At 36.0% G+C, this 24,342-nt stretch overlaps 2 protein-coding genes across 2 annotated transcripts in view; one reads left to right on the top strand and one right to left on the bottom strand.

Annotated features, from left to right (window-relative positions):
- LOC118182136 (ras-related and estrogen-regulated growth inhibitor-like protein A) overlaps positions 1–19,307 on the bottom strand; it is a 128,547-nt gene extending 109,240 nt beyond the window's left edge. The window contains exon 1 of the mRNA XM_035351446.2: positions 19,287–19,307. Coding sequence (XP_035207337.1) covers positions 19,287–19,290 — 4 coding nt within the window. The 5' untranslated portion in view covers positions 19,291–19,307. The remainder of the gene's footprint in view (positions 1–19,286) is intronic.
- LOC118182119 (carnitine O-palmitoyltransferase 1, liver isoform-like) overlaps positions 17,496–24,342 on the top strand; it is a 114,920-nt gene continuing 108,073 nt past the window's right edge. The window contains exon 1 of the mRNA XM_035351429.2: positions 17,496–17,640. The gene's annotated coding sequence lies outside the window, so the exon portion shown is untranslated. The remainder of the gene's footprint in view (positions 17,641–24,342) is intronic.

The raw sequence follows: 24,342 nt of genomic DNA, 5'->3' as shown, positions 1-24,342 counted from the left end.
AGCAAGATTATTTTTTTTAATAGCTGGGCGCTTTATTTAATAGCCATTAGCTTTGCGTCACTACAAGGGCCAGAAGTTGTGGCCATTACATTATGGATGCCCCTAATTAGCCACCGCTGCCTCCTATTTACAACCACACCTTCTCCGAGATTCGAACCCGGGCCTATCGCTACGGCAGGTAGGGTCACTAACCACCTTACCGGCTTGGCGGCTGGCAGAAGGATTATAAAAAGAATCATTTAAAAATAGGATTTATAATTTTTAGTGGTTTTGAAATCATTCACAGTTCTGTTATTGCTAGTCCAACAGGGCTTTGTTCCCGAGAAATTGCTGTTTTCCGATTTTGCGTCGAATCACTCTGCATGTCCGTTTCACTTTTCAAACTGTTGCCACCAAAAATTATCACCCTGTATTATATTTGAGACAATTAAATAATGAAGAATCTGCATAAATGTACGTATGTTTCTCGCAATGTGATAAAACAACGGTACCTAGAGCCATCCAGTTTTGAATGGCGTAATCCTTTCTGCGAATATGGGCATCTGGAAGCCCAAATTTGAAATTCGGAATTTGTTTTATTATCGATTTCATATATTGCAAAACTTCTTGATTAACAAACTCAAGGATTTCAAAGCGAGAAATACAACGTTGAATGAACGATCATGAATTCTTGATTAACAAACTCAAGGATTTCAAAGCGAGAAATACAACGTTGTACAGATAAACCATTTTTATCTTCAGCGCGCGAGGCTGTGTATCGGAAATTCTAAAGATATGCTAAGTTTATTTCTGCTCACAGCTGTACCGGATTTAGAAACGATCAGCCAGGAAACAAATGGTTAAAATCCTGGACTCCTGTAGTTTGTCTCAACTTCGTTTCCCTGCAGGTTGAACTTATTAGTTCCACTCAGCTTTCATAGCTTTCCCAACCTAATATGAGACAGTTTTCCTGATAAAGTCTTTCACGAAGATATCTCTTTTCTCGGGCACAGTTCTCGATTGCATTATCTTGATTAATTACATGTGAATAGATTTATTAAGGAATAAATTGGTTCATTTAATTATTGTGGCCAAGCATGAAAGGGCTGTCTGCCGTAGGTTTTTTTTTTTTTTTTTGTTTTGTTTATTTGGTTATGGCAAACACTCGAGGGCTATCTGCCTAAGGAGAGGTATGTCTGTGGAGGAATTCCTAAGCCCTAGGAATGATACCAAAGAGAAATGTAGGAGAAATAATGTCAACGAAAACTTTTGCGAATTCTTAATCACGTTACACATAATGAATAAAATCTAATGAAGCTTAATTTATTCTTTGAGAGTCGAATAGAAGACTAATTAGCAGTGTTTGAAGGTGGATAAATTTGACTGTTAGTGGAAAGCAACGCATAAACAAAACAAAACGAAACAACAACAGAAAATATAATTAAAAAAAATCTCAAATCTTTCAGATTTTACTTTACGCCCAAAGGGGCATTTGTTTAACGTTTTGTGTGTTACCTTTATTTATTAAAATCATATTCTTCGCACTTAAACCATATTCTCGCGCGCTGGAGATAAAAATGCCTTTTTTTTCGTACAGTGTTGCCATTGCTCGCTTTGAAATCGTTAAGTTTCTTAATCAAAAACTCATAAATGCTTTACGAAATATGAAACAAGTAATAAAACAAATCCCAAATTTGGGCTTCCAGATGCCCATACTCGGGTGGAAACGTATACTTTTTTCAAAACTTGATGGCTCTAGGAACCGTTGTTTTATCACAATGCGAGAAACATACATGCATTTATGCAGATCCTTCATTATTTAATTTCTTTAAATATATTTTAAGATATTTGGTGGCAACGATTTGAAAAGTTAACCGACATTTATAGTGAACCGACGCAAAATGCCAAAACGAAATTAACAGTTCTGGGCAAATTGCCCCTTTGGACTAAAAAGAGGGGAAACTGAAATTTGAATCTAAGCATATACAACTGGCTGGAACTTCCAAGACATTCCAAAAATTAGTAAATATCACTTAATAAGAGTTATTTTAATTAACATGTTATTTCCTTGTATTAAAATCTTTCTTGTCCTCCTGCTTATTTATTCTACTTTATCAAAATACGTGAATCAAGTAAGTTTTAAATAAGATCATTAATCTAAATTTGAGAGAGAAATTAGCAACTGTTCAATGTCTGCTTTCGGCTGTGTTGCTACCGGTGTCCGCCGATAACATCGCGGCAAAAATATCGCGGAAGAAAATGTCGCAGAGAAAACAACGCAAGGCGAAAACGTCGAGCTACAAAACATTGTGGGAGAAAACATCGCAAAGAGAAAACATCGCAGTTCTAAAACATCGTGGTACAAAACATCGTCGTCGAAAATAAAGCGGTTCAAAAACTTCGCAGTTTAAAAGCATCGTCGTCGAAAATATCGCGATAAAAAATAAAGTATCTACAAATCATTACATGACGATAGCATCGCAGACATGCTTTTTTCAGATATGCTTTTCGCAGACATGCCTTAATAACTGTAAATGGGTATTCCCATAATGATTTGTGAGCGCAAGATGGAAAGAAGAATAATTTTTACTTCCATATTTTTTATTAACTAATAAATTTTTGCTGAAAAAGTAAGAAGGCAACTTAAGCATAGAAAATTAAATGCAAATTATAGATTATACTTTTCATAAAAAATTAACAATAAAAAATTTATAAAAAATGATTTATTAATGGCCTTTGTTAGTTAACTATGTCGGTTTAAAATTCTATTAAGTGGTATAAGTTGCATTAATTTTCTATGCTTAAGTTTCCTGCTTATTTTCTCAGCAAAAATTTATTAGTTAATAAAAAATATGAAAGTAAAAATTATCCTTCTTTCCATCTTGCGCTCACAAATCATTATGGGAATATACATTTACAATTATTAAAACCTGAAAAAATCATGTCTGCGATGTTACCGTCATGCGATGATTTGTAATACTTTATTTTTTACCACGATATTTTCGACGACGATGTTTTTAAACTGCGAATTTTTTGAACCGCTTTATTTTCGACGACGATATTTTGTACCACGATGTTTTAGAACTGCGATGTTTTCTCTTTGCGATGTTTTCTTCCACGATGTTTTGTAACACGACGTTTTTGCTTTGCGTTGTTTTCTCCGCGACGTTATTGTCCGCGATGTTTTCGGCTCTAACCGTTGCTACCAGCTGATTAAGTTAATAGTTGTGTAATAGCGGTTATTAGGTTTAAGTTTAAGGTTATTGGGTTTTAAATTTAACCTTTTAAATTTGTAAATACCGTGTTTTTTTTTTTTTTTTTTTGTCTATTTCACAATAAGTGGATGTTAATTCTGTTAACTGATTTGGCTTCTGTAATTTCAAATTAAAGTTTAAAGAAATTCCTTCGCTGTGTTAAAGTGTTATATTTACTTTGTGGTCTAGTATTAAAAGGCAAAGACGGAACGAGAATCCGTCTGACGTTCTAAGAAGGTTAGGTTAATGTTCAGAACAAACAAAAGGGCGTTAAAATGACAGCTTTCTGAAGTTAGTGATAGAAAATTCCCGTTACGGTAGTGAGTTTTCGATTTTTACGGTACCATTTCTGTATCAGACTGGCAGATAAAGCAAGTGCCCCTAGAATTTAATATTTGTGAATATACAAGACAGAAAGCTTCGCATTCTGTAACTTCAGAATCATAAAATTCGTGAAGAATTACCTTGATTTATTTTCAACATTTCGAAACAATGTCTGGCCTCGTATTTTCAGGTATCGCCTTATTCCAGACGTCGAGAAAAATTTCGTGAAGTCATGTAAATTACGTGACGTTCCGCAAATCGAAAGAAGATAGGAACGTGCGGAGCTCGACGAAGCGTGCAACGAAGAGTATTTTTTTTCTACTTCTGTTTTAAATTGGACAGGGAGGGAAAAAAATGTATCTGCTTACCACACAGACTCAGCTTCCGACCTTCACCGTCTGGTTATTTATTTGGGTGTCATATATTTTCAGTTACTGGTACACTCAGCTATTACAAATAATTTTTACTACGTGTTTAATGGTAGAGTATGGTAAAACGAGAAAAAATTGGGGAAGCATTTTCCAAGAAGATTACAAAGCAAAAAGATTTAAGTGTCATTAATCCTATAATAACAGTAACAAGGAAAGTATTTCGCAGCATTATTTCGCAAGATGTTTGTAGAGTTCTTAGATAATGACATTGTTATCTTGATATGTTATTTCTTTAAAGGAATGCCACGCGCCTTTTTCCTAGTATCACACACACACACATAAAACAAAAACAACAAACAAACAAAAAAGAAATAAATGATCATAACTCGACCCTTTTTCTTTCCCCCCATTCTTTTTATTTCATTTGTTTCATTTTCATTGTTTTAGCTCCAAACGTAATCTCGATCCTCACTTTTTTGTCCGAATCACTTTTCAAATAAAAGGATGTTGTCACCAAACATTATATATATATATCTGTTACTCGTTTTTTTCTATCCTGGCAAAAGGAAAAGGCCCCCGGTCTGTCTCAGTCAAGAAATAATAATTGAACTGGCAAACGTCATTTCTTCAGTTCTGAGGACACTTTTCAATGTATGTCTAACTTTAGGTCACTTTCTTACAGCTTGGAAAAAGGCCAAGCTCATCCTTTTTGACAAAAAAGAGATAGTCCAGACGACCCCAAAGTGCACAGGTCGATTTGCCTGTGCACTTTGATCGGTGAGCAAGGTACTCGATAAGTTGATAACTGAACGAGTTTATCACCTAGTGGTAAGTACAGGTAATGCTAGTCCAAATCAGCACTGGTTTCGGACGGGTAAATAGTATGATACAGTATATCAAACTCTGTACAGCACGATTGTCAGAAATAGAGCTCACAACCTCTACACCTAAATCTGAGTGTCACGGGAGCATTTCACAGCTTCTGGTGTCCGGCAGTACATGAGTTATTTACTGAAGTTGGTTGTCCCGGTAGTATCTACAATTTGATAAAGAGTTAGTCTTCATTTAAGAAAGCAGTACTTGATATAAAGAGTCGGACAACAAAGGATGTCCACAAGGTTCGTGAAGCGGACCTCTATTCTGGAATTTAATAACAGAAATCTGCTTGAAGTTAGAGATGCCCCTGGGAGTTACTATGCTAGCCTGTGCAGATGATCTTCTTGTGATTGTCTCGGGTCGTAGTAGAGCGATCCTTGAAAGTAATGACAAAAAGGCAATTGATAAAAATAAAGTGATAGAGTGAGCAATACAAGCGTACATTTAATCCAAGTAAAATGAGTGTCGTGACTATTAAAAGGGACAATAAAATAAACGGTAGTAAGATAGCTACCATTAAAGGGAAATAAATTCCATATCCAGTGAGGAATCCTTTCGCTTTCGCTTTTGACCTTTACGGCATACCTGTACGGGGTGAAGAAGACTGTTCTGGAGATGAGTCAGAAACTCATACGAACAGCCAAATGGTTGTACTCGAACCGTCCAGCCTTATTAAAAGCAATATATTTAGGAGCCATAAAGAGGTATACACTCTCTGGCATCTATGCATGGGGACCACTCCTCTCAAACTGTAAATTCAGAGAACGGCTCATCTTCACTCACAGACCGTTCGTGCTGCTTATAGCAAAAGCGTACAAAAATGTGCCCACACTCAGTGCGCAAGTTCTGGCGGAAATTCTCCCATTAGACCAGGCGGTACAAAGAGAGTTTGCAAACCAGAGAGTTTGCAAAGTTCCAAATGAGATTACGAAATAATCTCGTAATGGTGGCTGGCACCACATTCGATCTACAGGACTTCGAGTCCAAAGTTGATCACTGGTAAGAATATCCAACATGAGATTAGCGATATCGTTCAACTTCAGGAATTCTAAAGAGGACGCAATTGAAATCTACTCAGATGGTTCAAGGCTCGAGGGACGTATTGGTGCGACATTTGCAGTACTGCACTAAGGTTTGGAGATTTACGAGGAAGGAGGATACATGTTGAGAGACTTTAACACAGTCTTCCTAGCTGCTCGCCATAAAGAAAGCTCTCGAATGGTGTGTGCAGCTCCGAAGAAGAACAAGAACGTCCATTCATATAGACAGTTTGTCATCGCTCTATGCTTTGTCAAATCTCAATCACCGCCACTTCCTGGTAGATGAAATTAAAAATTTATATCGAGAGGCCTTTAGTACCTCAGACGGTTGAACTAAAATGGATCAACGCGCACGTAGGCTATTACGTAAACGAGTTAGGCGATTATCATGCGAAAGGCATCACCTTAAAGGATGAGCTGGATGGAAACCTTCCCATTCCTTTCACGAGATTTATACGGAGTTTGAGAGATATAGTTCTCCGTGGTTGGCAAATCCAGTGGGAGTCGTCTGATACTGGACAATTAACGTTCCAGATTATTAACAAAGTAAGCACGACAGCGCTGTATGGTAAAAATTATATTAACTAACTTTTAACTATTCATGGCACATTTCCGCACTACCTCGAGGGAGTTGGACTTGGTTTGTCAAAGCGTTGTGGTTGCGGTCGATGGAATGGAGATCTCCATTATTTACTAGGGTGCGAATTTACACAAAGTACCTGACAAAATTTACATTTCGATCGGGAAAATCTGAATACCTTTAATAACTTGACACCAACCTCGAGCAATTTGCAAGATAGGTGGGAGAGTTCTTCGGGCAGATTTAACGACATTCTGTAAAGGAATTTGTATCTCCACAACAGATTTTCTCAAAGAGCGCCTTAGGACTAGCGTTGATTCCGGATGGATTACCATATGTCTGTAACCAAGGTTGTGTTCATTTGATATAAATACTCATTCCTGGATGTCACCACCAAATCCTAATATACACGTAATTGTACACAGTGGGGCTTAAGCTCCAGACCTTTTTCCCTTTCAATGCCCGGACAGAATAAATGACTCTTTATTCCAAAACGGATTGTAAAATGAATTCAAACTCGATTCAAAATGGATATTTTTCATGAGCTGTGTACGTACGTATGTATGTACGTATGTATGTATGTATGTATGTATGTGTATGTATGTATGTATGTATGTATGTATGTATGTATGTATGTATGTATGTATGTATGTATGTATGTATGTGTATGTATGTATGTATGTATGTATGTATGTATGTGTATGTATGTACGTACGTATGTATGTGTACGTACGTATGTACCTCACATAATTAAAAAACGATTAGCCGTAGAATGTTGAAATCTTTTTATATGTAACTGCTGTAGCATCTAATCTCTTTTCTTGCAGTCGGGAGTATATATATATATATATGTGTGTGTGTGTGTGTGTGTGTGTGATGTACCAGCTTTTGTCAGGAATAAATAGATTGTTGAAGAATCATAAATGTAGTCGTAGCCTTAAATTATCAGACGATAAGTTTAAAACACAGGATCCATTTATTATTGGTCAGGAGAAATAGCATATAGTTACAAAATCAGATATCCGGAGTAAATAAAAAAGAACTAATGTGTAATATTTTGCATGATGGTTTACTGCACCGTGACATTTAAGAAAAAGCCCCGATATTCTTTTGCGAGTCTTTTTATAGTCTCTGGAAAGGCGGAGCTTCCAAGAAATGACGTCAGCCTCGTCAGCCAATCCAGTTCTCTTTAAATATTTCCAGAACATTCTATAACTGTACGTGTAGAAAAGGCGGGAAAAACAACTTGACTACGGGGCTGTGGATTTAATTCCACGTACTTTCAAATAAGAGAACATCGCCATTAAAAATGAAAAGAACATACAGTTAGAATTTTAAGTGTATTCTTAATTATGGAATTTTATTATTACATATGTACATATATGTAAGATAAAAATATATGAATCAAAATTATAGATTAAACTATAAACATTAATTCTTCCTCTCTATTCTAAAATCGTAATAACTTCTTTGCATTGCGTCATTTCTAGATCACTCTATGATCGGCGCAACTCTGATGACGTAATAATTAAGAACTGAAACTGTCCTTGTAAACCAAAACTTTTCTCTTCGCGTGCTTCCATCTTTCATAACGACGCACTTCAGCTTTTGCTCGCTACTGTGCTAAGATGTGATTTCGCTGGCTTGCTTTCTATTCCAACAATATCAAAAATGTAAATCTTCTGTGGAAAGGCACGACTAGAGTGCCAAGTGATTGCGGCCACAAATATCAATTGGAAATAAAAATGGAATTAAAACTGCCTCGACTGCCAAGTTCTTTAGTTATTACCAAGTTAGCATTACTAGCATACTACGCAATCAAATTCTTCTTCAGTATGGGTCTAATCACGCATCTACAGTGTTCCGTTATTTCCTTTTGCTTTTATTATGACATATATATATATATTATATATATATATATGGATATATATATTCCCCTTACCCGGTTTAAAAATCCTTACCCGCCTTTTATTTTCGAAATCTTTGGTCATAGTCATATGCTTCAATTACAGAAGTGTTTTAAATGACAAAAATATTTATTTTTTGGCGATGTCAAATTCAAAAAAAGAATAATTTTGGACAAATAACGAAATCTAACTTTCAATGCGGTCTCCCGGTTCCTATTTAGGAACGTTTTATAGTCTTTACGAAAAAATAAAATTATAAGAAGTTTAGCTGTTGTACGACAATGAATTTTCATATGAAATTAGCAATATTTTTTGTTATTAGTAAACATCCCCTCTCTAAGATGACCACCTCCACAGAAAATGAAATACCTCTTGAATCGTGAGTAGTAATCTTAGAAGGTTTACTGTACTCAAAATAATACGGCAAAAATGTTTCACGTACCTTTGAACATCTTAGACAATGCGTAAAATACATAATTCTCTGCTGTTTTTGTCATTTAGTGTTTCGTAGCTGCTTTATTTTCTACCTGGATGTTTTGTACGAAGATGTTTCAGTCGACAAAATTTTGTCACAACTTCATTTTTTACGACCATGTTTTGTACCGGGATGATTTAGAACTGAAGTTTTCTCTTTTTTTTTTTCCTTTTTTTCTATTAAGATTTTTCCTCCTCTGCATTGTTTTCATCCGCGATGTTTTTGCCGTCACGTTTTTCATCAATAACCTAACAACCCTAGTCTGTAGGTGCCAAATCTCATGATAAAAGGGACTAGTTGAGAAATGTGACTTTTTTTTTTTTTTTTTCCTTCCTTATGTGCTAGAAACTACTTAGCGAAAATGGAATTGTGTGATATCGCATTATCATGAAGTAGGAGCCAGTTATTCGGTCAGGCCTAACGCACTAAATTCTCTTTGAAATTATGTCCATTATATCTGTGTAAACTGTGGACCTATATCTTAGTCCCTCAGAAATAAATTCTTTGAGGATTATTTCTTTTCATTCAAAAATGATCACCACTTTAAAATACTTTCAAATAGTCTTTAATCAAAATTTCTGAAACCGAATTTCCTGTGTCCATGGTAAACCTTCTCCAACCCAAGCAGATGTTTGTCAAGTAGGAAACAATAAGTTTTACTTCCAGTCACAGCGTATGAAAAAGGATTTAAACCTGCCCATTTGAGCTATATCCTGACATTCAGAAATTTGGTTTTCCATATGTTCTGCACTTAATCCACTAAGGACAAAACGAAAGAAAATTTTCTTTTTCCATGATCTTCCCCGACAATTTTGTGAACAATGTCTTTAACGTTTATCTCATCAGCTGTCATTCGAAGAAATTTTTTAGCAACTTTTCTGATGCTCTCCTTCATTGGAAGCTGAGAAGAGCGACCACTCCAAGTTTCATCATCAACATCTTTGCGCCCATCAAGTAATTGTCCGTACCAACGAAAAACATTGGATCATGTTAATACTCGATGCCGATAAGCTACATTGAGGCTTTTAAATGGCTCTGTTGTTATCTTCCCCTCTTTTCCGCAAAACTTTATTATCATTCCTTGCTCAGTCTTCGAATTCGTTACGAGAAATATTCACTAGATCAAAGAAAATCGTTACCTGTTTAGAAAATTCTATCCATAAGCAGACAGCATATTAACAACAGCAGGCTGATATATATAGTACAGAGATTTACTGCCTTTCCCCTTGCGAGTTTTCATGGTGTAATTGATAACGTGTCCAGCTAAGAATCGATGTATTGTTTCTGATTCCAGGGAGGGCATAGGTTATTTCTCAAACATCTTTCTTCAGTAAAACCTAATAGCTTGCACAGTAATAGTAATTTCTGTGGGTTATTGTTTGCCAGGTTTTATAGCATTTATTAAAAATTTAGTCCTATAACTGCGTAGATGCAGTGCGTACAAAACGACTTTTAAAATTACTTGGTTTTAATTTATTACCTTTTTTTAAATAATTGTTTTAGCTGTGGTGACAGCTAAACAACTCCTCATGATTTGCGAGGGATGTTGAACACACTTGTTTTACTTTAGAATAGACATTTCAAGGTCATTTTTCTCCTCTTGTAGTGTCATTAGGGTTTTCTGAAACAGAAGACGTGTAAAATGTGCAGTGCCTTCGCCGGAAATCCAACTCTGTATCTTTCGATTACGCATCGAGTATGCTTCCAGTTATACAACAAAAACATGCGAAAAGAAGAAAGAAAATACTTTAACCATGGTAAAGACTGATGTGGGAAAGAAGTTGAATCTTCTTGTTAAAATCCCCAATTGCCTTCGTCGGTGATAACTATACGCGATCATAAATGAGAGGTTTCTACGCTTTTAAATTGTCTATTTTAAAGTAACAGATTATAATAACGATTGAATGCAGTAAATGTATACTTATTAATTTAAATCGTTGATTTGTTTTCTACTATATATACGTCATACCCTCATACGGCGACCTACTCCCTAACATGACTACCTCTGAAAGTGACCAGGATTCCTCAGAACTTCTATAATATTAGTACTGTCTGCTCGTCGACTCTTTGCTATGACCACTTCTACAGAAAACCAAAATAGTTTGGAATTGTGGATGGTTGTTTCAATGAGAGTTCACTGCAATTGATATTATTTTAAAAACGATTTAAAAGTACACAATTAAGAAATTTTATGAATATTTTAGTATTATTGTAATTAATAAAACATTTTTCTGACGCCTTATATTATATATTTCGGTGTTGATTGTTTTATTTTAAATCAATTTGTGCGACAATAACAACACAAGATTCAATTTTTCATGTAATGTTTACTTGCTACAGATATTTGTAAAACTTTGATATCGATACAGTTATCCAATGTATCAGAGATACGAAATACAGTGAATCCTCTCTAAAACGACCACTCGTGGTTACATATGATTTTGGCCTTCCATGACAGTTCCCACCATACAGAGAGATTATTGAATACCGACTCTCGTTTATGTTTTCAGAAATACTGGTTACTTTTAGTAGTGCTCATGTTAAGAAGGGGCTCGCCACAAAAGAGTAGACCTTAGGAATGGCTATAATTTGAATATGCGCCACAGGGTCGATTCTGCACAGAATCGGCATCTTTTCTGCTGACATAGAATCGACCAGAAGCTCTTAAAAACCCGGTTTCGATCTCAGTTCTATATAAATGATGATTTTTTAAAGAAGAAACTACGAGGTAGGGCATATCCACCTTATAATTTCATTCATACCTTAAAAATAAATTACGATCAAGTTTTCGAACTTATCGCAAATGCTTTAACGTTAGGAATCCCGGATTTTTTAATGGGTAATGCCAATAATGTAAAGAGTCCAATTTTCTCATTAAATTTATGCAGTATGTCTTTTGTGTTGCGTAGCAACATGTTATTTTTCTTTTTTATTCCTTTAAGATACTACTGTAATCAATTTATAACGATTCGTGTTTAGAGTTGTACCTTGTTCGATATCGATAATTATTACCGATGTCTATTCTATATCGGTGTCGAATTTGTGAGGCTGTAGAGACATACGGTATTTTTTTTTTTTTTTGGAAGCAGGAAAGATGAAAAATTAGCAACCGCCTTCGCCGAGAATCGAACCACGGACCTCTGAAATACCGGCCCAGCGTGCCACCGTTACACCACGAAGGCACGCTAGGGAAGTGGGAGAAATACCTTATATACTCCCCTTTTTAAAGGGCGACTAGGGTTTTAGGGGACCTAGTCGCCAAATCCTGGGTGCGGAGAATCATCATCCACAACCCTTTTAGTTCGGGCTCCACTTGTAGAGGCATTAGGATTATTTGGAAGCAGGCAAGATAAAAAATAGCAACCGCCTTCGCCGGGAATCGAACCACGGACCTCTGGAATACCGGCTCAGTGTGCAGAACCACTACACCACGAAGGACGCTTGGAAAGTGGGAGAAATACCTTATATACTCCCCTCTTTAAAGGGCGACTAGGGTTTTAGGGGACCTAGTCGCCAAATCCTAGGTGTGGAGAATCATTATCCACAAACCTTTTAGTTCGGGCGCCACTGTAGAGACATTAGGTATTTTATTTGAAGTAGGCAAGAGGAAAAATTAGCAACCGCCTTCGCCGGGAATCGAACCACGGACCTCTGAAATACCGGCTCAGCGTGCAGGGCCACTACACCACGAAGGCACACTAGGAAAGTGGGAGAAATACCTTATAAGGCTACCCTAAAAATAATAACTTAATCAAATTAACCTCTTGAATATGTGTCTTTTGTAATTATTTATTATTTTGTCTATACCGATGACACATGCCTGTGACGACTCTACAGAGGGGGCAAAATCACAGTGCAAAATTATTGCAATTTCTTTTTTTTTTTAATTTTCCTTATGTGCGGGAAATAGTATCAGTGATGTGCCACTGTATTCTACGTTGAATCTACACAAATTAGATTCTACGTTGTGTTGACGCTGTGCAGTATTGTAGAGTCATTAGTTTTTTTTTTTTTTTTTTTCTCCAAGGGGTGGTGGTGGGAAGCAGGAGACGTGAAAAGTGTGCACTATCCTCTCCGGAACTCCTACCTGGACCTCTCGAATACGCTACACCACGAAGGCATGCTAGAAAATACCTTATAGCATCAGTCCTATTAATTCTTCTACAGCTTCTCGTCTCCTTTTCCGTGGCTATCATCTCAAATTCCGTTTTTCGGAAGCGAGAAACTTTTAAATTCCATTTTTAAAGCGTTTATCATTTCAAACTGAAAGAAAAACTTTCCAGTCATAAAATTTAAAATTAAACAAAATGAAAAAGTTTTCATAATTTTTTTAAAATTTATTATGTCAGTTTTAATTCACCACTATTTATTCTAAGTAACCATTCATGTTAAATAACGGCATACAAAAGGTAATCTGATGAAATTCACTCATTAATATTGGCCTCATATTCGCCATCCTTGACTCGGCGTCTTGAAGGAAAGCTTGGACAAAAGAAGTCTACAGTCAGTGACGTCTGCCTACGTTCTAAGATCCTAGGAATAGTTAGAATATGCTCGGGGGGGGGGAACTGTCTTTCAGAAGTGTTGACAAGTTTGTCATTCAAGTGCAGCTTTTTGACTGGGGAAAACCACTTCTTTTTCCTGTTCGTATCTGATGAGTTGATAAACAAATTACCTCCTCATGATTTGCAAGGAATTTACAAAATGAAATGATTAATTCCATTTTTGATAATTGTGGTTACATGCGTTTAGTTCGGCGTGCTTTTCTAATGATCAAAATGGCTTCTATTTTAATGATATGAAAATTTTTAAGGATTTAGAAATTTGAGTAAATCAAATTTAGGGATAGTATTATATTATGAAAATTCAGAAAAGGCAACATAATTTCCTTACGAAATATTCACGTATACTGTTATTAATATTACTAAGCCTCCTAATCCTAATATAATACACATCACATACACAAAATTAATTAAATCCTTTATTAATCACATTAAATCATTTATATTAATTTAAATGTAAAATTTATCATGAAAAGTACCATTTATTTTGGTTATATACTAAGTAGTCGATTTTTGGATAAACTGAATTAAAAAAAAATCGCCTTTTTTTTTTTTTTTTTTTTCCATTTTGCCGGAGGATTTACAATTTAAAGTTTATTACCCTTCCTATAATTTTTTATTATTCATAGTATTAAAGTCAAATTTGATGCAGTTTTCATTTTAATGGTGTTACCTTAATTACCTGTTCCTATTTAAATGACAAGGAATAAATCTAATTTTCCTCCGAAATCCCTTTTCCTCATCCACAGTTGCCATTTCAGGAGCTTATCGATAGCTCATTTTGTGCTTATTGCAAAACATTAGCGTTACCGAAACTTATCTCCGGTAAGTTTAGAAAACAATTCAATAATATGACAAAAAGCGACGTTTTCACTACCACGTTCAAAACAGCGGAAAACGCAGGGGCAGCGTTACAAAGAGGTCTCCAGGAGAGGAGGATTGAACCGGTCAGGTTGTGGGTATTGCTCGTAGTCACGCCATGTTTCTTCTTACCACTCTGGTGCAAACCATTTTGGCCTTTTGTGGAGGTGGTTGTCATAAGAAGGAGATGTTCAGTATTAATGCTTATTTGTCCCAATTCTACCTGCTCTCAAAACTTCAATTTTACCAGCTCTACAGAAAATTTTAAAATTTTCACTAATTGAAGAGAACTTTCTAAGTATCGGTGAATCTAAGAATCGAGGGGTGGTGTACTAGCGGGTACGCCACCCCTCAATTTGGCCATAGAGCATGAGGCTGCAATAGGAAAGGTCACAAGACTGTGATGACAACATACGCTATTGGGTCAGACTTACAACCATGCAGAATATGAAGAGCATAGGACAGTTATCCCCTGTCACCCGGCGGATTCTAGTTAATGAATTCTAGAGCAATTCTAGAGCAGCCCAAGACATACAGCCTACCGGTCTCTTTACCGATGGTTCTAAGACATAGGCAGGAACCGGCTGCGCATTCTGCCACGTCTCAGACGGGGAAGTGATGCATGTATGGAAAAGGAGACTGGGGCACTACAACTCGGTATATCAGGCTGAACTGCTGGCCATCAGTGCTGCTCTGAAGTATAGCTCAGAAGTTGAAGGAGCTCCCACACAGATCTACTCTGACTCGGCCTCCAGTCTGACGGCCATAGCTAACGAGGGATCACGTAGCCCGCTAGTTCAAGAAATTATGCGGCAGCTGTTGCAGTTCAACCAGGAGCAAGCCCCAAGTCTCAGCTGGGTGCCGGCTCATACTGGTATCTCAGGCAACGAGCTGGTATCTCAGGCAATGAGTTGGCTGATGCTGCGGCAAAGGAGACAGCCAGCTCCAATGACGTCAATGAGGGAGGCACATTAAAGCCGATCTCTTTCATCGAAAGACAGACGAAAGAACAATTACTGTCTCAGTGGCAACAGAGATGGGAACAGGACACTACGGGTCGTCGGGTTTTTAAGTTTATCCCAAAAGTCAAGACCGATACACAGTCCCACACATATTTTATGACGCGGTTTTTAACGGGACACGGCCCATTCCTTACGTACAAATTTCGCTTTGGATTCGTAGATAATGACACGTGCGAATGTGGTGAGGTAGGTGACCTTGACCATCTCTTCTTTTCATGCATCCTCAGAGCCAGTACAGGCTCAAAAAGCTTAATGATAATTACTGGCCCCCAATGGTTTCAGACTACAAAGAGACTAAGACAAGATCAGCTAAAGATCAAGGCTGTAATAGATGATTGCGTAATAATGTACAGGGCAGAGTCCAGCAACAGGAGGGCAAATTTTCAGTAACGACCATAGCGGTCCACTTGAATGCCCTTAGGGCTCAGTGTATACACACCGGACACATTTGCTGGCTGGGCACATTGTATCCCAGTGACTATGGCCAACATTGACTCATCAAATCTTACTAATTAGAGAGAGCTACCTCACGGCTACCTACTCCTACTTCTGACTGTCAATTGTTAATTACATTGTAATGCATCACCTTCATATGGAAGTGTGCAATTGCACATGAACTATAGCACACAGTACATAACTCTCAACTCATGTATAGTGGTAAAGCTCCTACACTGTTCTGTATGTACTCTGTTTTGTGGTAACCACTAGCATTTCTCTATGTATTGTTTGAATTTCTATATGTATTAATTGTACCAATATCATATGAATGTCTATTATTAACTTTGTAACTCTATGTAAATCTACGCACTTGTATCTCTTAATCATATGTAATACAACAACAGTGAATTTCTATATTCAGTTGTAATCCTCTATTACTTGATTTATGCAGTATGAGAATAGAATGTTAGCATCTCTTCAAGGGCCCTGGAACCGTGCCCATGTTGTGAACCCCTCCTTTTTTTTTTTTTTTTTTAAGAAATAGAACATTAAAGTTGCCATCTCCACGGAGTTCTGTTACCGTGGCATGATCTTCTCTGGCATCTCCCTGCTGGGTTGGCACTTAATTCCGTTATGGGTATACCCAGATGTATCCGATTCGGAAGCCAGCTCTGCGGTTTAAACCACACAAAATGTTAAAAAACAACGCCCCTTTGGACGTAATTTAAAATCTGAAACCTTTCCAATTTTTTCTATTTATTTATTTTTATTATTTAAAAATATTTAAAATTATTCAATGAATCTACGATCAGGTCGCAACGGGCTAAAACGGGGATTGGTTTTTAAGTGGAATGGTGGTAAAATTATGATCACAGACTATCACGGTAAAATGGAAAATACAAAAACGAAAAGAAAAAAATTGTGGATAGCACCAGTGAATGGCAGAAGATATCAAAGTGCACTTAGGAATTGTTTTTGTCAACAACGGCATGTAATTTTATTATACTAATTAAAAATAAAATTGTACGAAAAGAAAGAAAATCTAGCCTACTAACTTTTTCCTCGAGCGAAGTTCTCGTGTAAATATTGACGTTTAACGCCAGTTATGACTTAGTGTATTCATTTCTATTGATGTTTGTTCTTCCGTTACCTTCAGTATATTCTGTTTGTTTTGAATACCTATTTAATTGACGCCAAATGAAACAAGACTAATTTATTCTCCACTGGTCGAGTGACTAAGACCACTGAACAGTGATATTTTGACCCGAGTTCGAATCCATGTGAAAGGGACTGGCTGGATGGGTACTTTCTCTAGCTTTTCCCACACGCAACTTGGCTACGTTGCGCGCGGGAATGAGTTCCTTTAGGAAGTCGTCCACCGAAGGCATTTTTTCTCTTGGGCAGATGATCCTCGTTTTAGGAATCTCATATAAACCAACCTCTGGATTAATTAAAACACAGAAAAAATGTTGAATCTCAATTATGATTATTTTTTGCTAGTCATAATAAAAATTATGTTTCTATTCCCTACCCCTTTTTTTTTATTTGCTTTTGGATAATCGTGATTTTCAGTTAATCATGGACGACGTTCCCGGTATTATTCCAATAAATAGGGAATAGACTGTAACTTATGGCACGAAGTTTCATGCTATTCGACTATCACTCTCCTCTTTTTTTCATATAATCAATACTCTATTTTTTTTTTTTTTTTTTTTTTTTTTTTTTTTTTTTTTCTTTATATGAATCACAGCGTATCGGTGAGAGTTCCATTTTTTTTTTTTTTTTTCCTTCTAGAGTTTCCGCTCATTTCCTCTGCTTCTACCCGCAGAGGCTGTGATTGGTCAAGAGCAGCAACACTCCCACCAACGTGCCTGTAATCGGGACGAGTCAAGTTTTCGCGATCAGTTCAGTTCAGAACTCGACGTGGAAGGATTGACAGTGTGAGTTGAAGGTGAGCGGATATTTTTGTGTGGCTTTTCTTATTCAGAAAGAATTTTTCCTCTTCTTTACATGTCGTATTTTTAATATTCCCCAGAAGTAATTGCCTAATTCATGTCGGTATAAGAATTGGGTCAGGAGTGCGCTAACTTTGGACCTACATTTCATGCGTAACACGCGGTTGTAGTTTGTAGTGGCTTTTTTAACTGAGAGGTGCAACACGTAATGGGTGTTTGTTTAGTAAAATACAAACTCAGTGATGATTACGTAATTACGTGCATCGTCTTGCAGAAATGCGAGGATCATATCGGCATGAATACAGTAGCACAGTTTAATTAGGAATAACTGGCAACGTGAAAAATAATTCAACATAGATAATAATTGAATAAATAAAAACGCCAAGACGTAAATAGTGCGTTACATTGCTTAATTCTAACATACGAAAACACTTTCCAGCTAACGTAAGTGTTCCAGCATTGTAAGCATTTGGTAACGTTTTAGTAACTTTAATTATTTTTAATGAATTAATTGATTCTTTAATTAATTATTTTTTGGGGGGGCTTCCAATGTTCAACCTATGCTTGATCCCCAATCGAGTGTTATTATTTAGAAAGAGTGCTAAAGTTAGTAACAGAAATATAGTGCAAGTAGCATTTAATCACAGAATACGTTCCATGCATTAATAACAGAATTTAACTATAAGTATACAGAATATATCTCATAAAGTAATGATTATATACGTATATATAATATAATACGATTATAAATAAAAATTTATTGGACAGATAAATTACCGGGATTTATAATGTGCGATTAATTTTGCAGGATTAATAAAATTTACAGGATGAGATGTTATTTTGTCCTGATCATAAGTTTATGATAGTACCACATGAATAAGATAACAACACTATCAGGTTAATATGATTGCATTTTTCGTATTTTTGCAGCTTTCTGTATCGTATAATGCAATTAACAATTATGAAGACAGCTGAAATCATAATCATAATATTGTCTATTCTCTATATTAAAGATCTAAACTATATATTAATTAATGGAAAATTACATTTGATTCCGGTAAATAATAATAATGATATAGTATACGCAAATTAATCAGTATGCTTACATATTAAAAAATAAGCAAACATACAAGACAATTAAAGATTTCTTAAGCAGAAAATAAAATGGAATTTAAAAACGTCCTTATTCTTTAATGAGAAATGAATAACTTTGGTTAACAATCCATTCTGTATCTTCATTTTATTGCGGAAGAAAAATCGTCTGTACGTCATCTATATTAATTAAGAAATTTATACTATTAAAGGTTTGTGTATTCAAGAAAATTTTGACATTTTTCAGACTTAAAACATTATAAAATATTAAAAACTGAAAAACAAGCTTTTAAAAGTTTCCAAGGATAAGATGGATAAAGACAATAAGAATAAACTTGTTAATTGCCCTTGGATACAGATTGTGGATAACGTAAAATTACATCGTAACTAATTCACAATTAAAAACAATAACATCACTCACAATTTTCTGGGTTTAAGCGATAGTTATAAATTAAAACAACATTTTCACCAAAAAATAATAACACTATTCTTTACTTGAGATATTTTAGATCTCAGAAAAACATTGCAAATAATAAAATTTCAAACTTACCCATTTTAAAAAACAATCTTTTGTTCGCTTATGATAAGATTTATCATACTCTGTGATCTTTTTCCTTAATTATGTAAACCATGAGAAGAGCTTCCTCAATTTAGGATAAAATTTCGTATTGTTCCTGCATTCAGAATAACAAGGAAAATACAGTAAAGTTATCAACTCATTTTTTCCAATTAGAAAGACGCGTACCTTTTTTTTTTTTTTTTTTTCTTTCCATTTAACGAAAAGTAATTTAATTTAATTTTTCTTGAAAATTTATACGAAGTGTCAAATAAGTCTTTGAGATGTTTTTGCCGTATCTCATTTGTTTGACATATTCAGAACAAATTCCACGAATATTATCGTGACAAGAGTGCAGTTTTTGCGCCTGTCGTTTGGCGTGAGCATTGAGCACCATACAAGTGACAGCGCGTCTTCTGTTCGGTTCCGTCCCAGTTCTGAAATACAGCACCCCGGAGGGTGGGAGGAGTCCGAGTGTTTCTCGCCCATCTTCCCCTGCCACCTAACCACACGAGAGGGCTTTCGGCTTGCTATATATTTGGAGTTCCCCCATGCTGCAGAGACACTATACGTTTACAACATCCATGCATTGTCCGGAATTCCAACCCGGGTTTTTCGGTACGGTAGCCAGAGTCATTAACCAGTATCCCTTTGGGTAGCTAAGGCTTTGAGTGCTTTAGAATACATATATATTTTCCCAATGGCTTGGCTACTACTAAGGCCGGAAGTGGTGGCCACTTTATTGTAGAAACACCTAATAGGTGAGCCACCGTTGCCTCCTATGGAGATACAAGCAGATGTATTCCATGCCTTTCCCGGATTCGAACTCTTCGTTATCGCAGTAGGCTTCCCTAACCAATATACCGTCTGGGCGACGCGTTAGAATGCATCGAATGGGAATTTAATAGTGCACGCAGGATTTCACAATTAGCAAAGTTTCGCTTATATTTTTGTGTCTGGAGGGAGAAGATTAGGGGGGACACTGCAATCAGCATTCGATTTCGAATAGCAGAGTTTTAAAATAACAAATCTTATACGTAAATGTTATGAAAATTTTAAATTTTGCATGTACATTTTACAAAAGCTTTACTTTTACAAAACAAAAGGAAAAAAAAGTCACACAATTATGCTATTGAAGCCATTTTTTAACCGACGGAAAAGAACTGAGGAAACATCAGTTTTAAGAAGCGGAAAATTTCGAATTTTTACTCCTCTAATAAATTTGACTTCATGACTATATTTTTAATCGAATAAAGAAAGCTATTTCAGAAGTCAAACAACAAAAATCAGCGTTATATTTACAAAATTTTCACAGGACTAGTTTCGATGGTTTTACCGAACCACCATCTTCAGCTGCAAAACCGCAAATGAACAAGATAGGAAATAATGATTAGATAAGATAAGAAAGCCTGGACAAGAATAAGCAAGTGGCGCCATCTGTTGGCGAAACCAGAACTAAAACATAATTTCTCTAAAAGCCGAAGGCAAATTTGGATTGGAATTAGGATCATTAACTAGAACAGAAAGACTTTTATGAATGTGAAATGCCTCTAGAAAATCGAGTTCTCCAATGGAAGATGTTTTTTGAATAATTTTGGCAGCAGAAAAATTGAAAGTGTGATTTTCGGACCAACAATGACAACAGAAGACTTCTGTGTTTCCTTTTTTTCTAACATATGCTTCATGTTCCTTGACGCGAAATTGTAAGGCTCTCTTAGTTTGGCCAATGTAAATTAAACCACACTGGCAAGGAATACTATAAATACCCCAGGAATTCATATCCGGAATGGGGTTCTTGAGTATGGAACTCGGAATTTTATTGATGGGAGAATAAACAACCCGAAAGTTAAATTTCTGCAAAATACGTGCAACTTTATAGCTAATTGATGGAAAGAAGGGAATGACAACAGAATTTTTATAATCTCCTAAAACAAGAGTGTGCCTTTTAGTGTGTTGAGATGAGAATTTTTTAACTGCTTGATTAATAATGTTGGGTGAAAAGCCCCTGTCAATAGCTATTGCTTTTAAATAATTTAGTTCTTCATCAAGGGCTAGTTTGGAGGAGCAAACTTGAAGAGCACGGAAAACATAGGAATAAAATGAAGCTAACTTTATTTTATTCCTATGTTTCCCGTGCTCTTCAAGTTTTCTCGTTTAGTTTTGTTTAGTTTATGAAGTTTTCTTTTCTTGTTTAGTCGGATGACATAATTTAAAGTGTGGTGGAAGGCAAACCGATGAAGGTTTACGGTAAACCGTAGTACTGAAGTTGGATGTATTACGTGTGACCAGAATGTCGAGAAACGGAAGAGAATGGCAAGTCTCAAGTTCAAAAGTGAACTGAATAGCAGGATCAATAGAATTCATTGTTGAAAGAACTTTATTTAAATCATCTTTATTACCTTCAAACAGGGTAAAAGTATCGTCTACGTAGCGGAACCATGCCGGGAAGTTTAAAGATTTTTAACACGTACAGCTTAACGCGATTTTTAATACTTTTAACACAATTTTTAACACGTTTAAAGATTTTTAACACGTAAAGATTTGTATGTTCATACTGGCTGTATTAGTGACTAAGATGAGCCGGTCACGTGTTACAGACTCCAGGAGATAGTCCGATCCTGTGTGTAATAGGTGAGAAAGTTGATAACATAAATTATGACTAGCATTTCGAAGGTGATAACACATAAAGCCAATGTGAAGGTAAACCTAAGGTAATAACCTAAGGGTAAACCAAACGTGATGGAGGTGATAACACAGAGCAAAATTCGCCTCAAATGCTGAGAAAAATCCCAAATCGAGTCAGACTCTTCCGATGAATTAGTGAGATTTTAAATACTCACCGCATCACCACCGATGAAAAAAAGACCATATGTAAAAAGCTGGGTGTGCGTAGGCTATAGTTCTACGGATTAGCTTAACCTTTTGAAGACGGGATGGCCATTATAGTGGCCTCTTTGAAAAGACGGGTTTGTCCATTTTAGTGGCCATGTCTTCCCCCCCCCCATTTTCCAGGCTGAAAAGTGGGGTGAAATGTCAAATTTGACGTCCCTGGGGTTTCAACCACTTACCTCTTTCAAAGGTCTTCCTTTTGCGACATAGATGCATCCCTCTGATAATCCATTAAACTACACACAGGAATCTTTGTTGCAAATAGGAGGTGATTTCTTAAAGAGGGAAAAGCATTCGGTTCAAGATTCCCCGTCCTTTGGTAGCTACTGCTACCAAAGCCCTGGCCTCAAAAGGTTAAAAGAAGAGTCAGTAATGATATTAGAGAGTATTTTGTTGACTCTTTTAGAAAAATAAAGAATTCATCCCAATTAGTCCAGAAATTGGATGATTACAGAGCAGTACGTGTTAAAAATACGAACTACAAAAATCAGCTCCCTGTAAGGCGGAATTATTCTTTCGAAGCAATTAATCCATCCAGAAACAAAGTAGAAAACCGAACAAGTGATAAACATAGAACCAGTAAAACGTTTTCAAATCATGGTGAGCAGCAAAAACAGGAAAACCGACCTCCTTTAACATGCTATGGGTGCGGAAAGACTGGTTTTATCGGGTGTCCAGACTGTAACCCCCTCAAAGACTGCCACACTTATTTGTCTAGTCCGAAATTTGATAGATGGCATCTTTCAGACATCCAAATATGCCTTCCAAATTTGATTTGTCTAACACAACTCCATCTTGGTTTTGGGATTTCATTTTTCATCAGTACATTTAAATAAGCTTTCTGTTAGTTTTTTTTTTTTTTTTTTTTTTTTTTTAATAACGGTAACAGATAGGAGAGAATTAAAGATGCATAGAATAAATATTTTAATATATTTGCGGTCATTATTATTTTTTTAAAGCGCCAGAGTCCCTGTTTAGTCTCAAACATAACTTTTTTCTCCGGATCACTTTTGAAATGCTGCATCAAATGTTATGGCCATGTTGTATTTTCAAAGAAATACTACATCGAATTAAAAAAGTGTTATTTAACACTTTATCCGGAATTCCAAAGGTATCCGATAAAAAATACTTTTAACTTCCACGCGCCAATTTATTGCCGTTCGGCGAAGCCTAAGCTATTTAATATTTCCTTTAAATTTAACTTGCCTGATATTGATTAACAAGCTAATTAAAAGCAATAAACTCAGTTCTTTATTTATTTTTTACTAATTACTAATTAATTAATTATTTTACTAATTTACCCTTGAAATGACACTGGCTGGATTTATTAAAAGCACTGTATATATATGTATTTTTTCTTTTTTTGTCATAATTATTATATTATATATGTTTATTATAGGCGGTTGGTTGCGCCAGCGGATAGTTATTTGAAAAGTGAAACGGGCAACAGAAGTGATTCGATGCAAAAGTGAGGTAGGGGAATAATAGCTATTCAGAGCTAAAAAATGTATAGCAACGCTTAACATTGTGTTCTAAAGATATTCGGTTTTTAAAAGATTTGTGATTTTGCTGTTGAATTTTATGCGGCGGAAATGCCCAGAAACTGGTATTTAGTAATAAATTTTAAAATGCAAAGATAAAAGAAAACGTTGTGTTAGTAGGAGCGAGTCTAAGGGCATACAGATAAACTGCGAGCTTACGGAGAGCATAAAAAAACTTAAACAAATCTTCTGGTGATCTCGTGAAACGTCAAAATCTGAATCCTTTCAGATTTTCTTTCTAGCAATCGTTTTTCCAATTAAAAAAGATTTTTTTTAAGAATGCTTTCGTAGTCTTTTAATAGTTAAGATGCTTTCAGTATCATTAAATGCAGACGTTGCACTGTATATTATTTAGCTTTTTGATACATATAGCCCTCCAGCGGCCGAACTTGCTAGTTCGGTCCGAGGTTCGAATCCCGCGAATGAGATAACTGTGTTAACCAGTAGCAGTTAATCGGTGTTAATTGTGCGTTTACTAAATGTAACAATAAATTGGCCCGCCCTACCGAGATAGTGCTTAGTGACTCTGACCGACCAGAGAAAGCATGGATTCTACCGAAGGCAGTGGTCGTTTGTAAATGTACAACGTCTGTGCGGCATGGGGACGCTTAAATATGCGG

The sequence above is a fragment of the Stegodyphus dumicola genome, chromosome 5 (assembly GCF_044657685.1).
Source record: "Stegodyphus dumicola isolate Sdum_Otavi_A_Nest chromosome 5, ASM4465768v1".
NCBI lineage: Eukaryota > Metazoa > Arthropoda > Arachnida > Araneae > Eresidae > Stegodyphus > Stegodyphus dumicola.
Note: the sequence above shows the minus strand (reverse complement) of the source record. Positions and strands in the feature narration are given on the sequence as shown.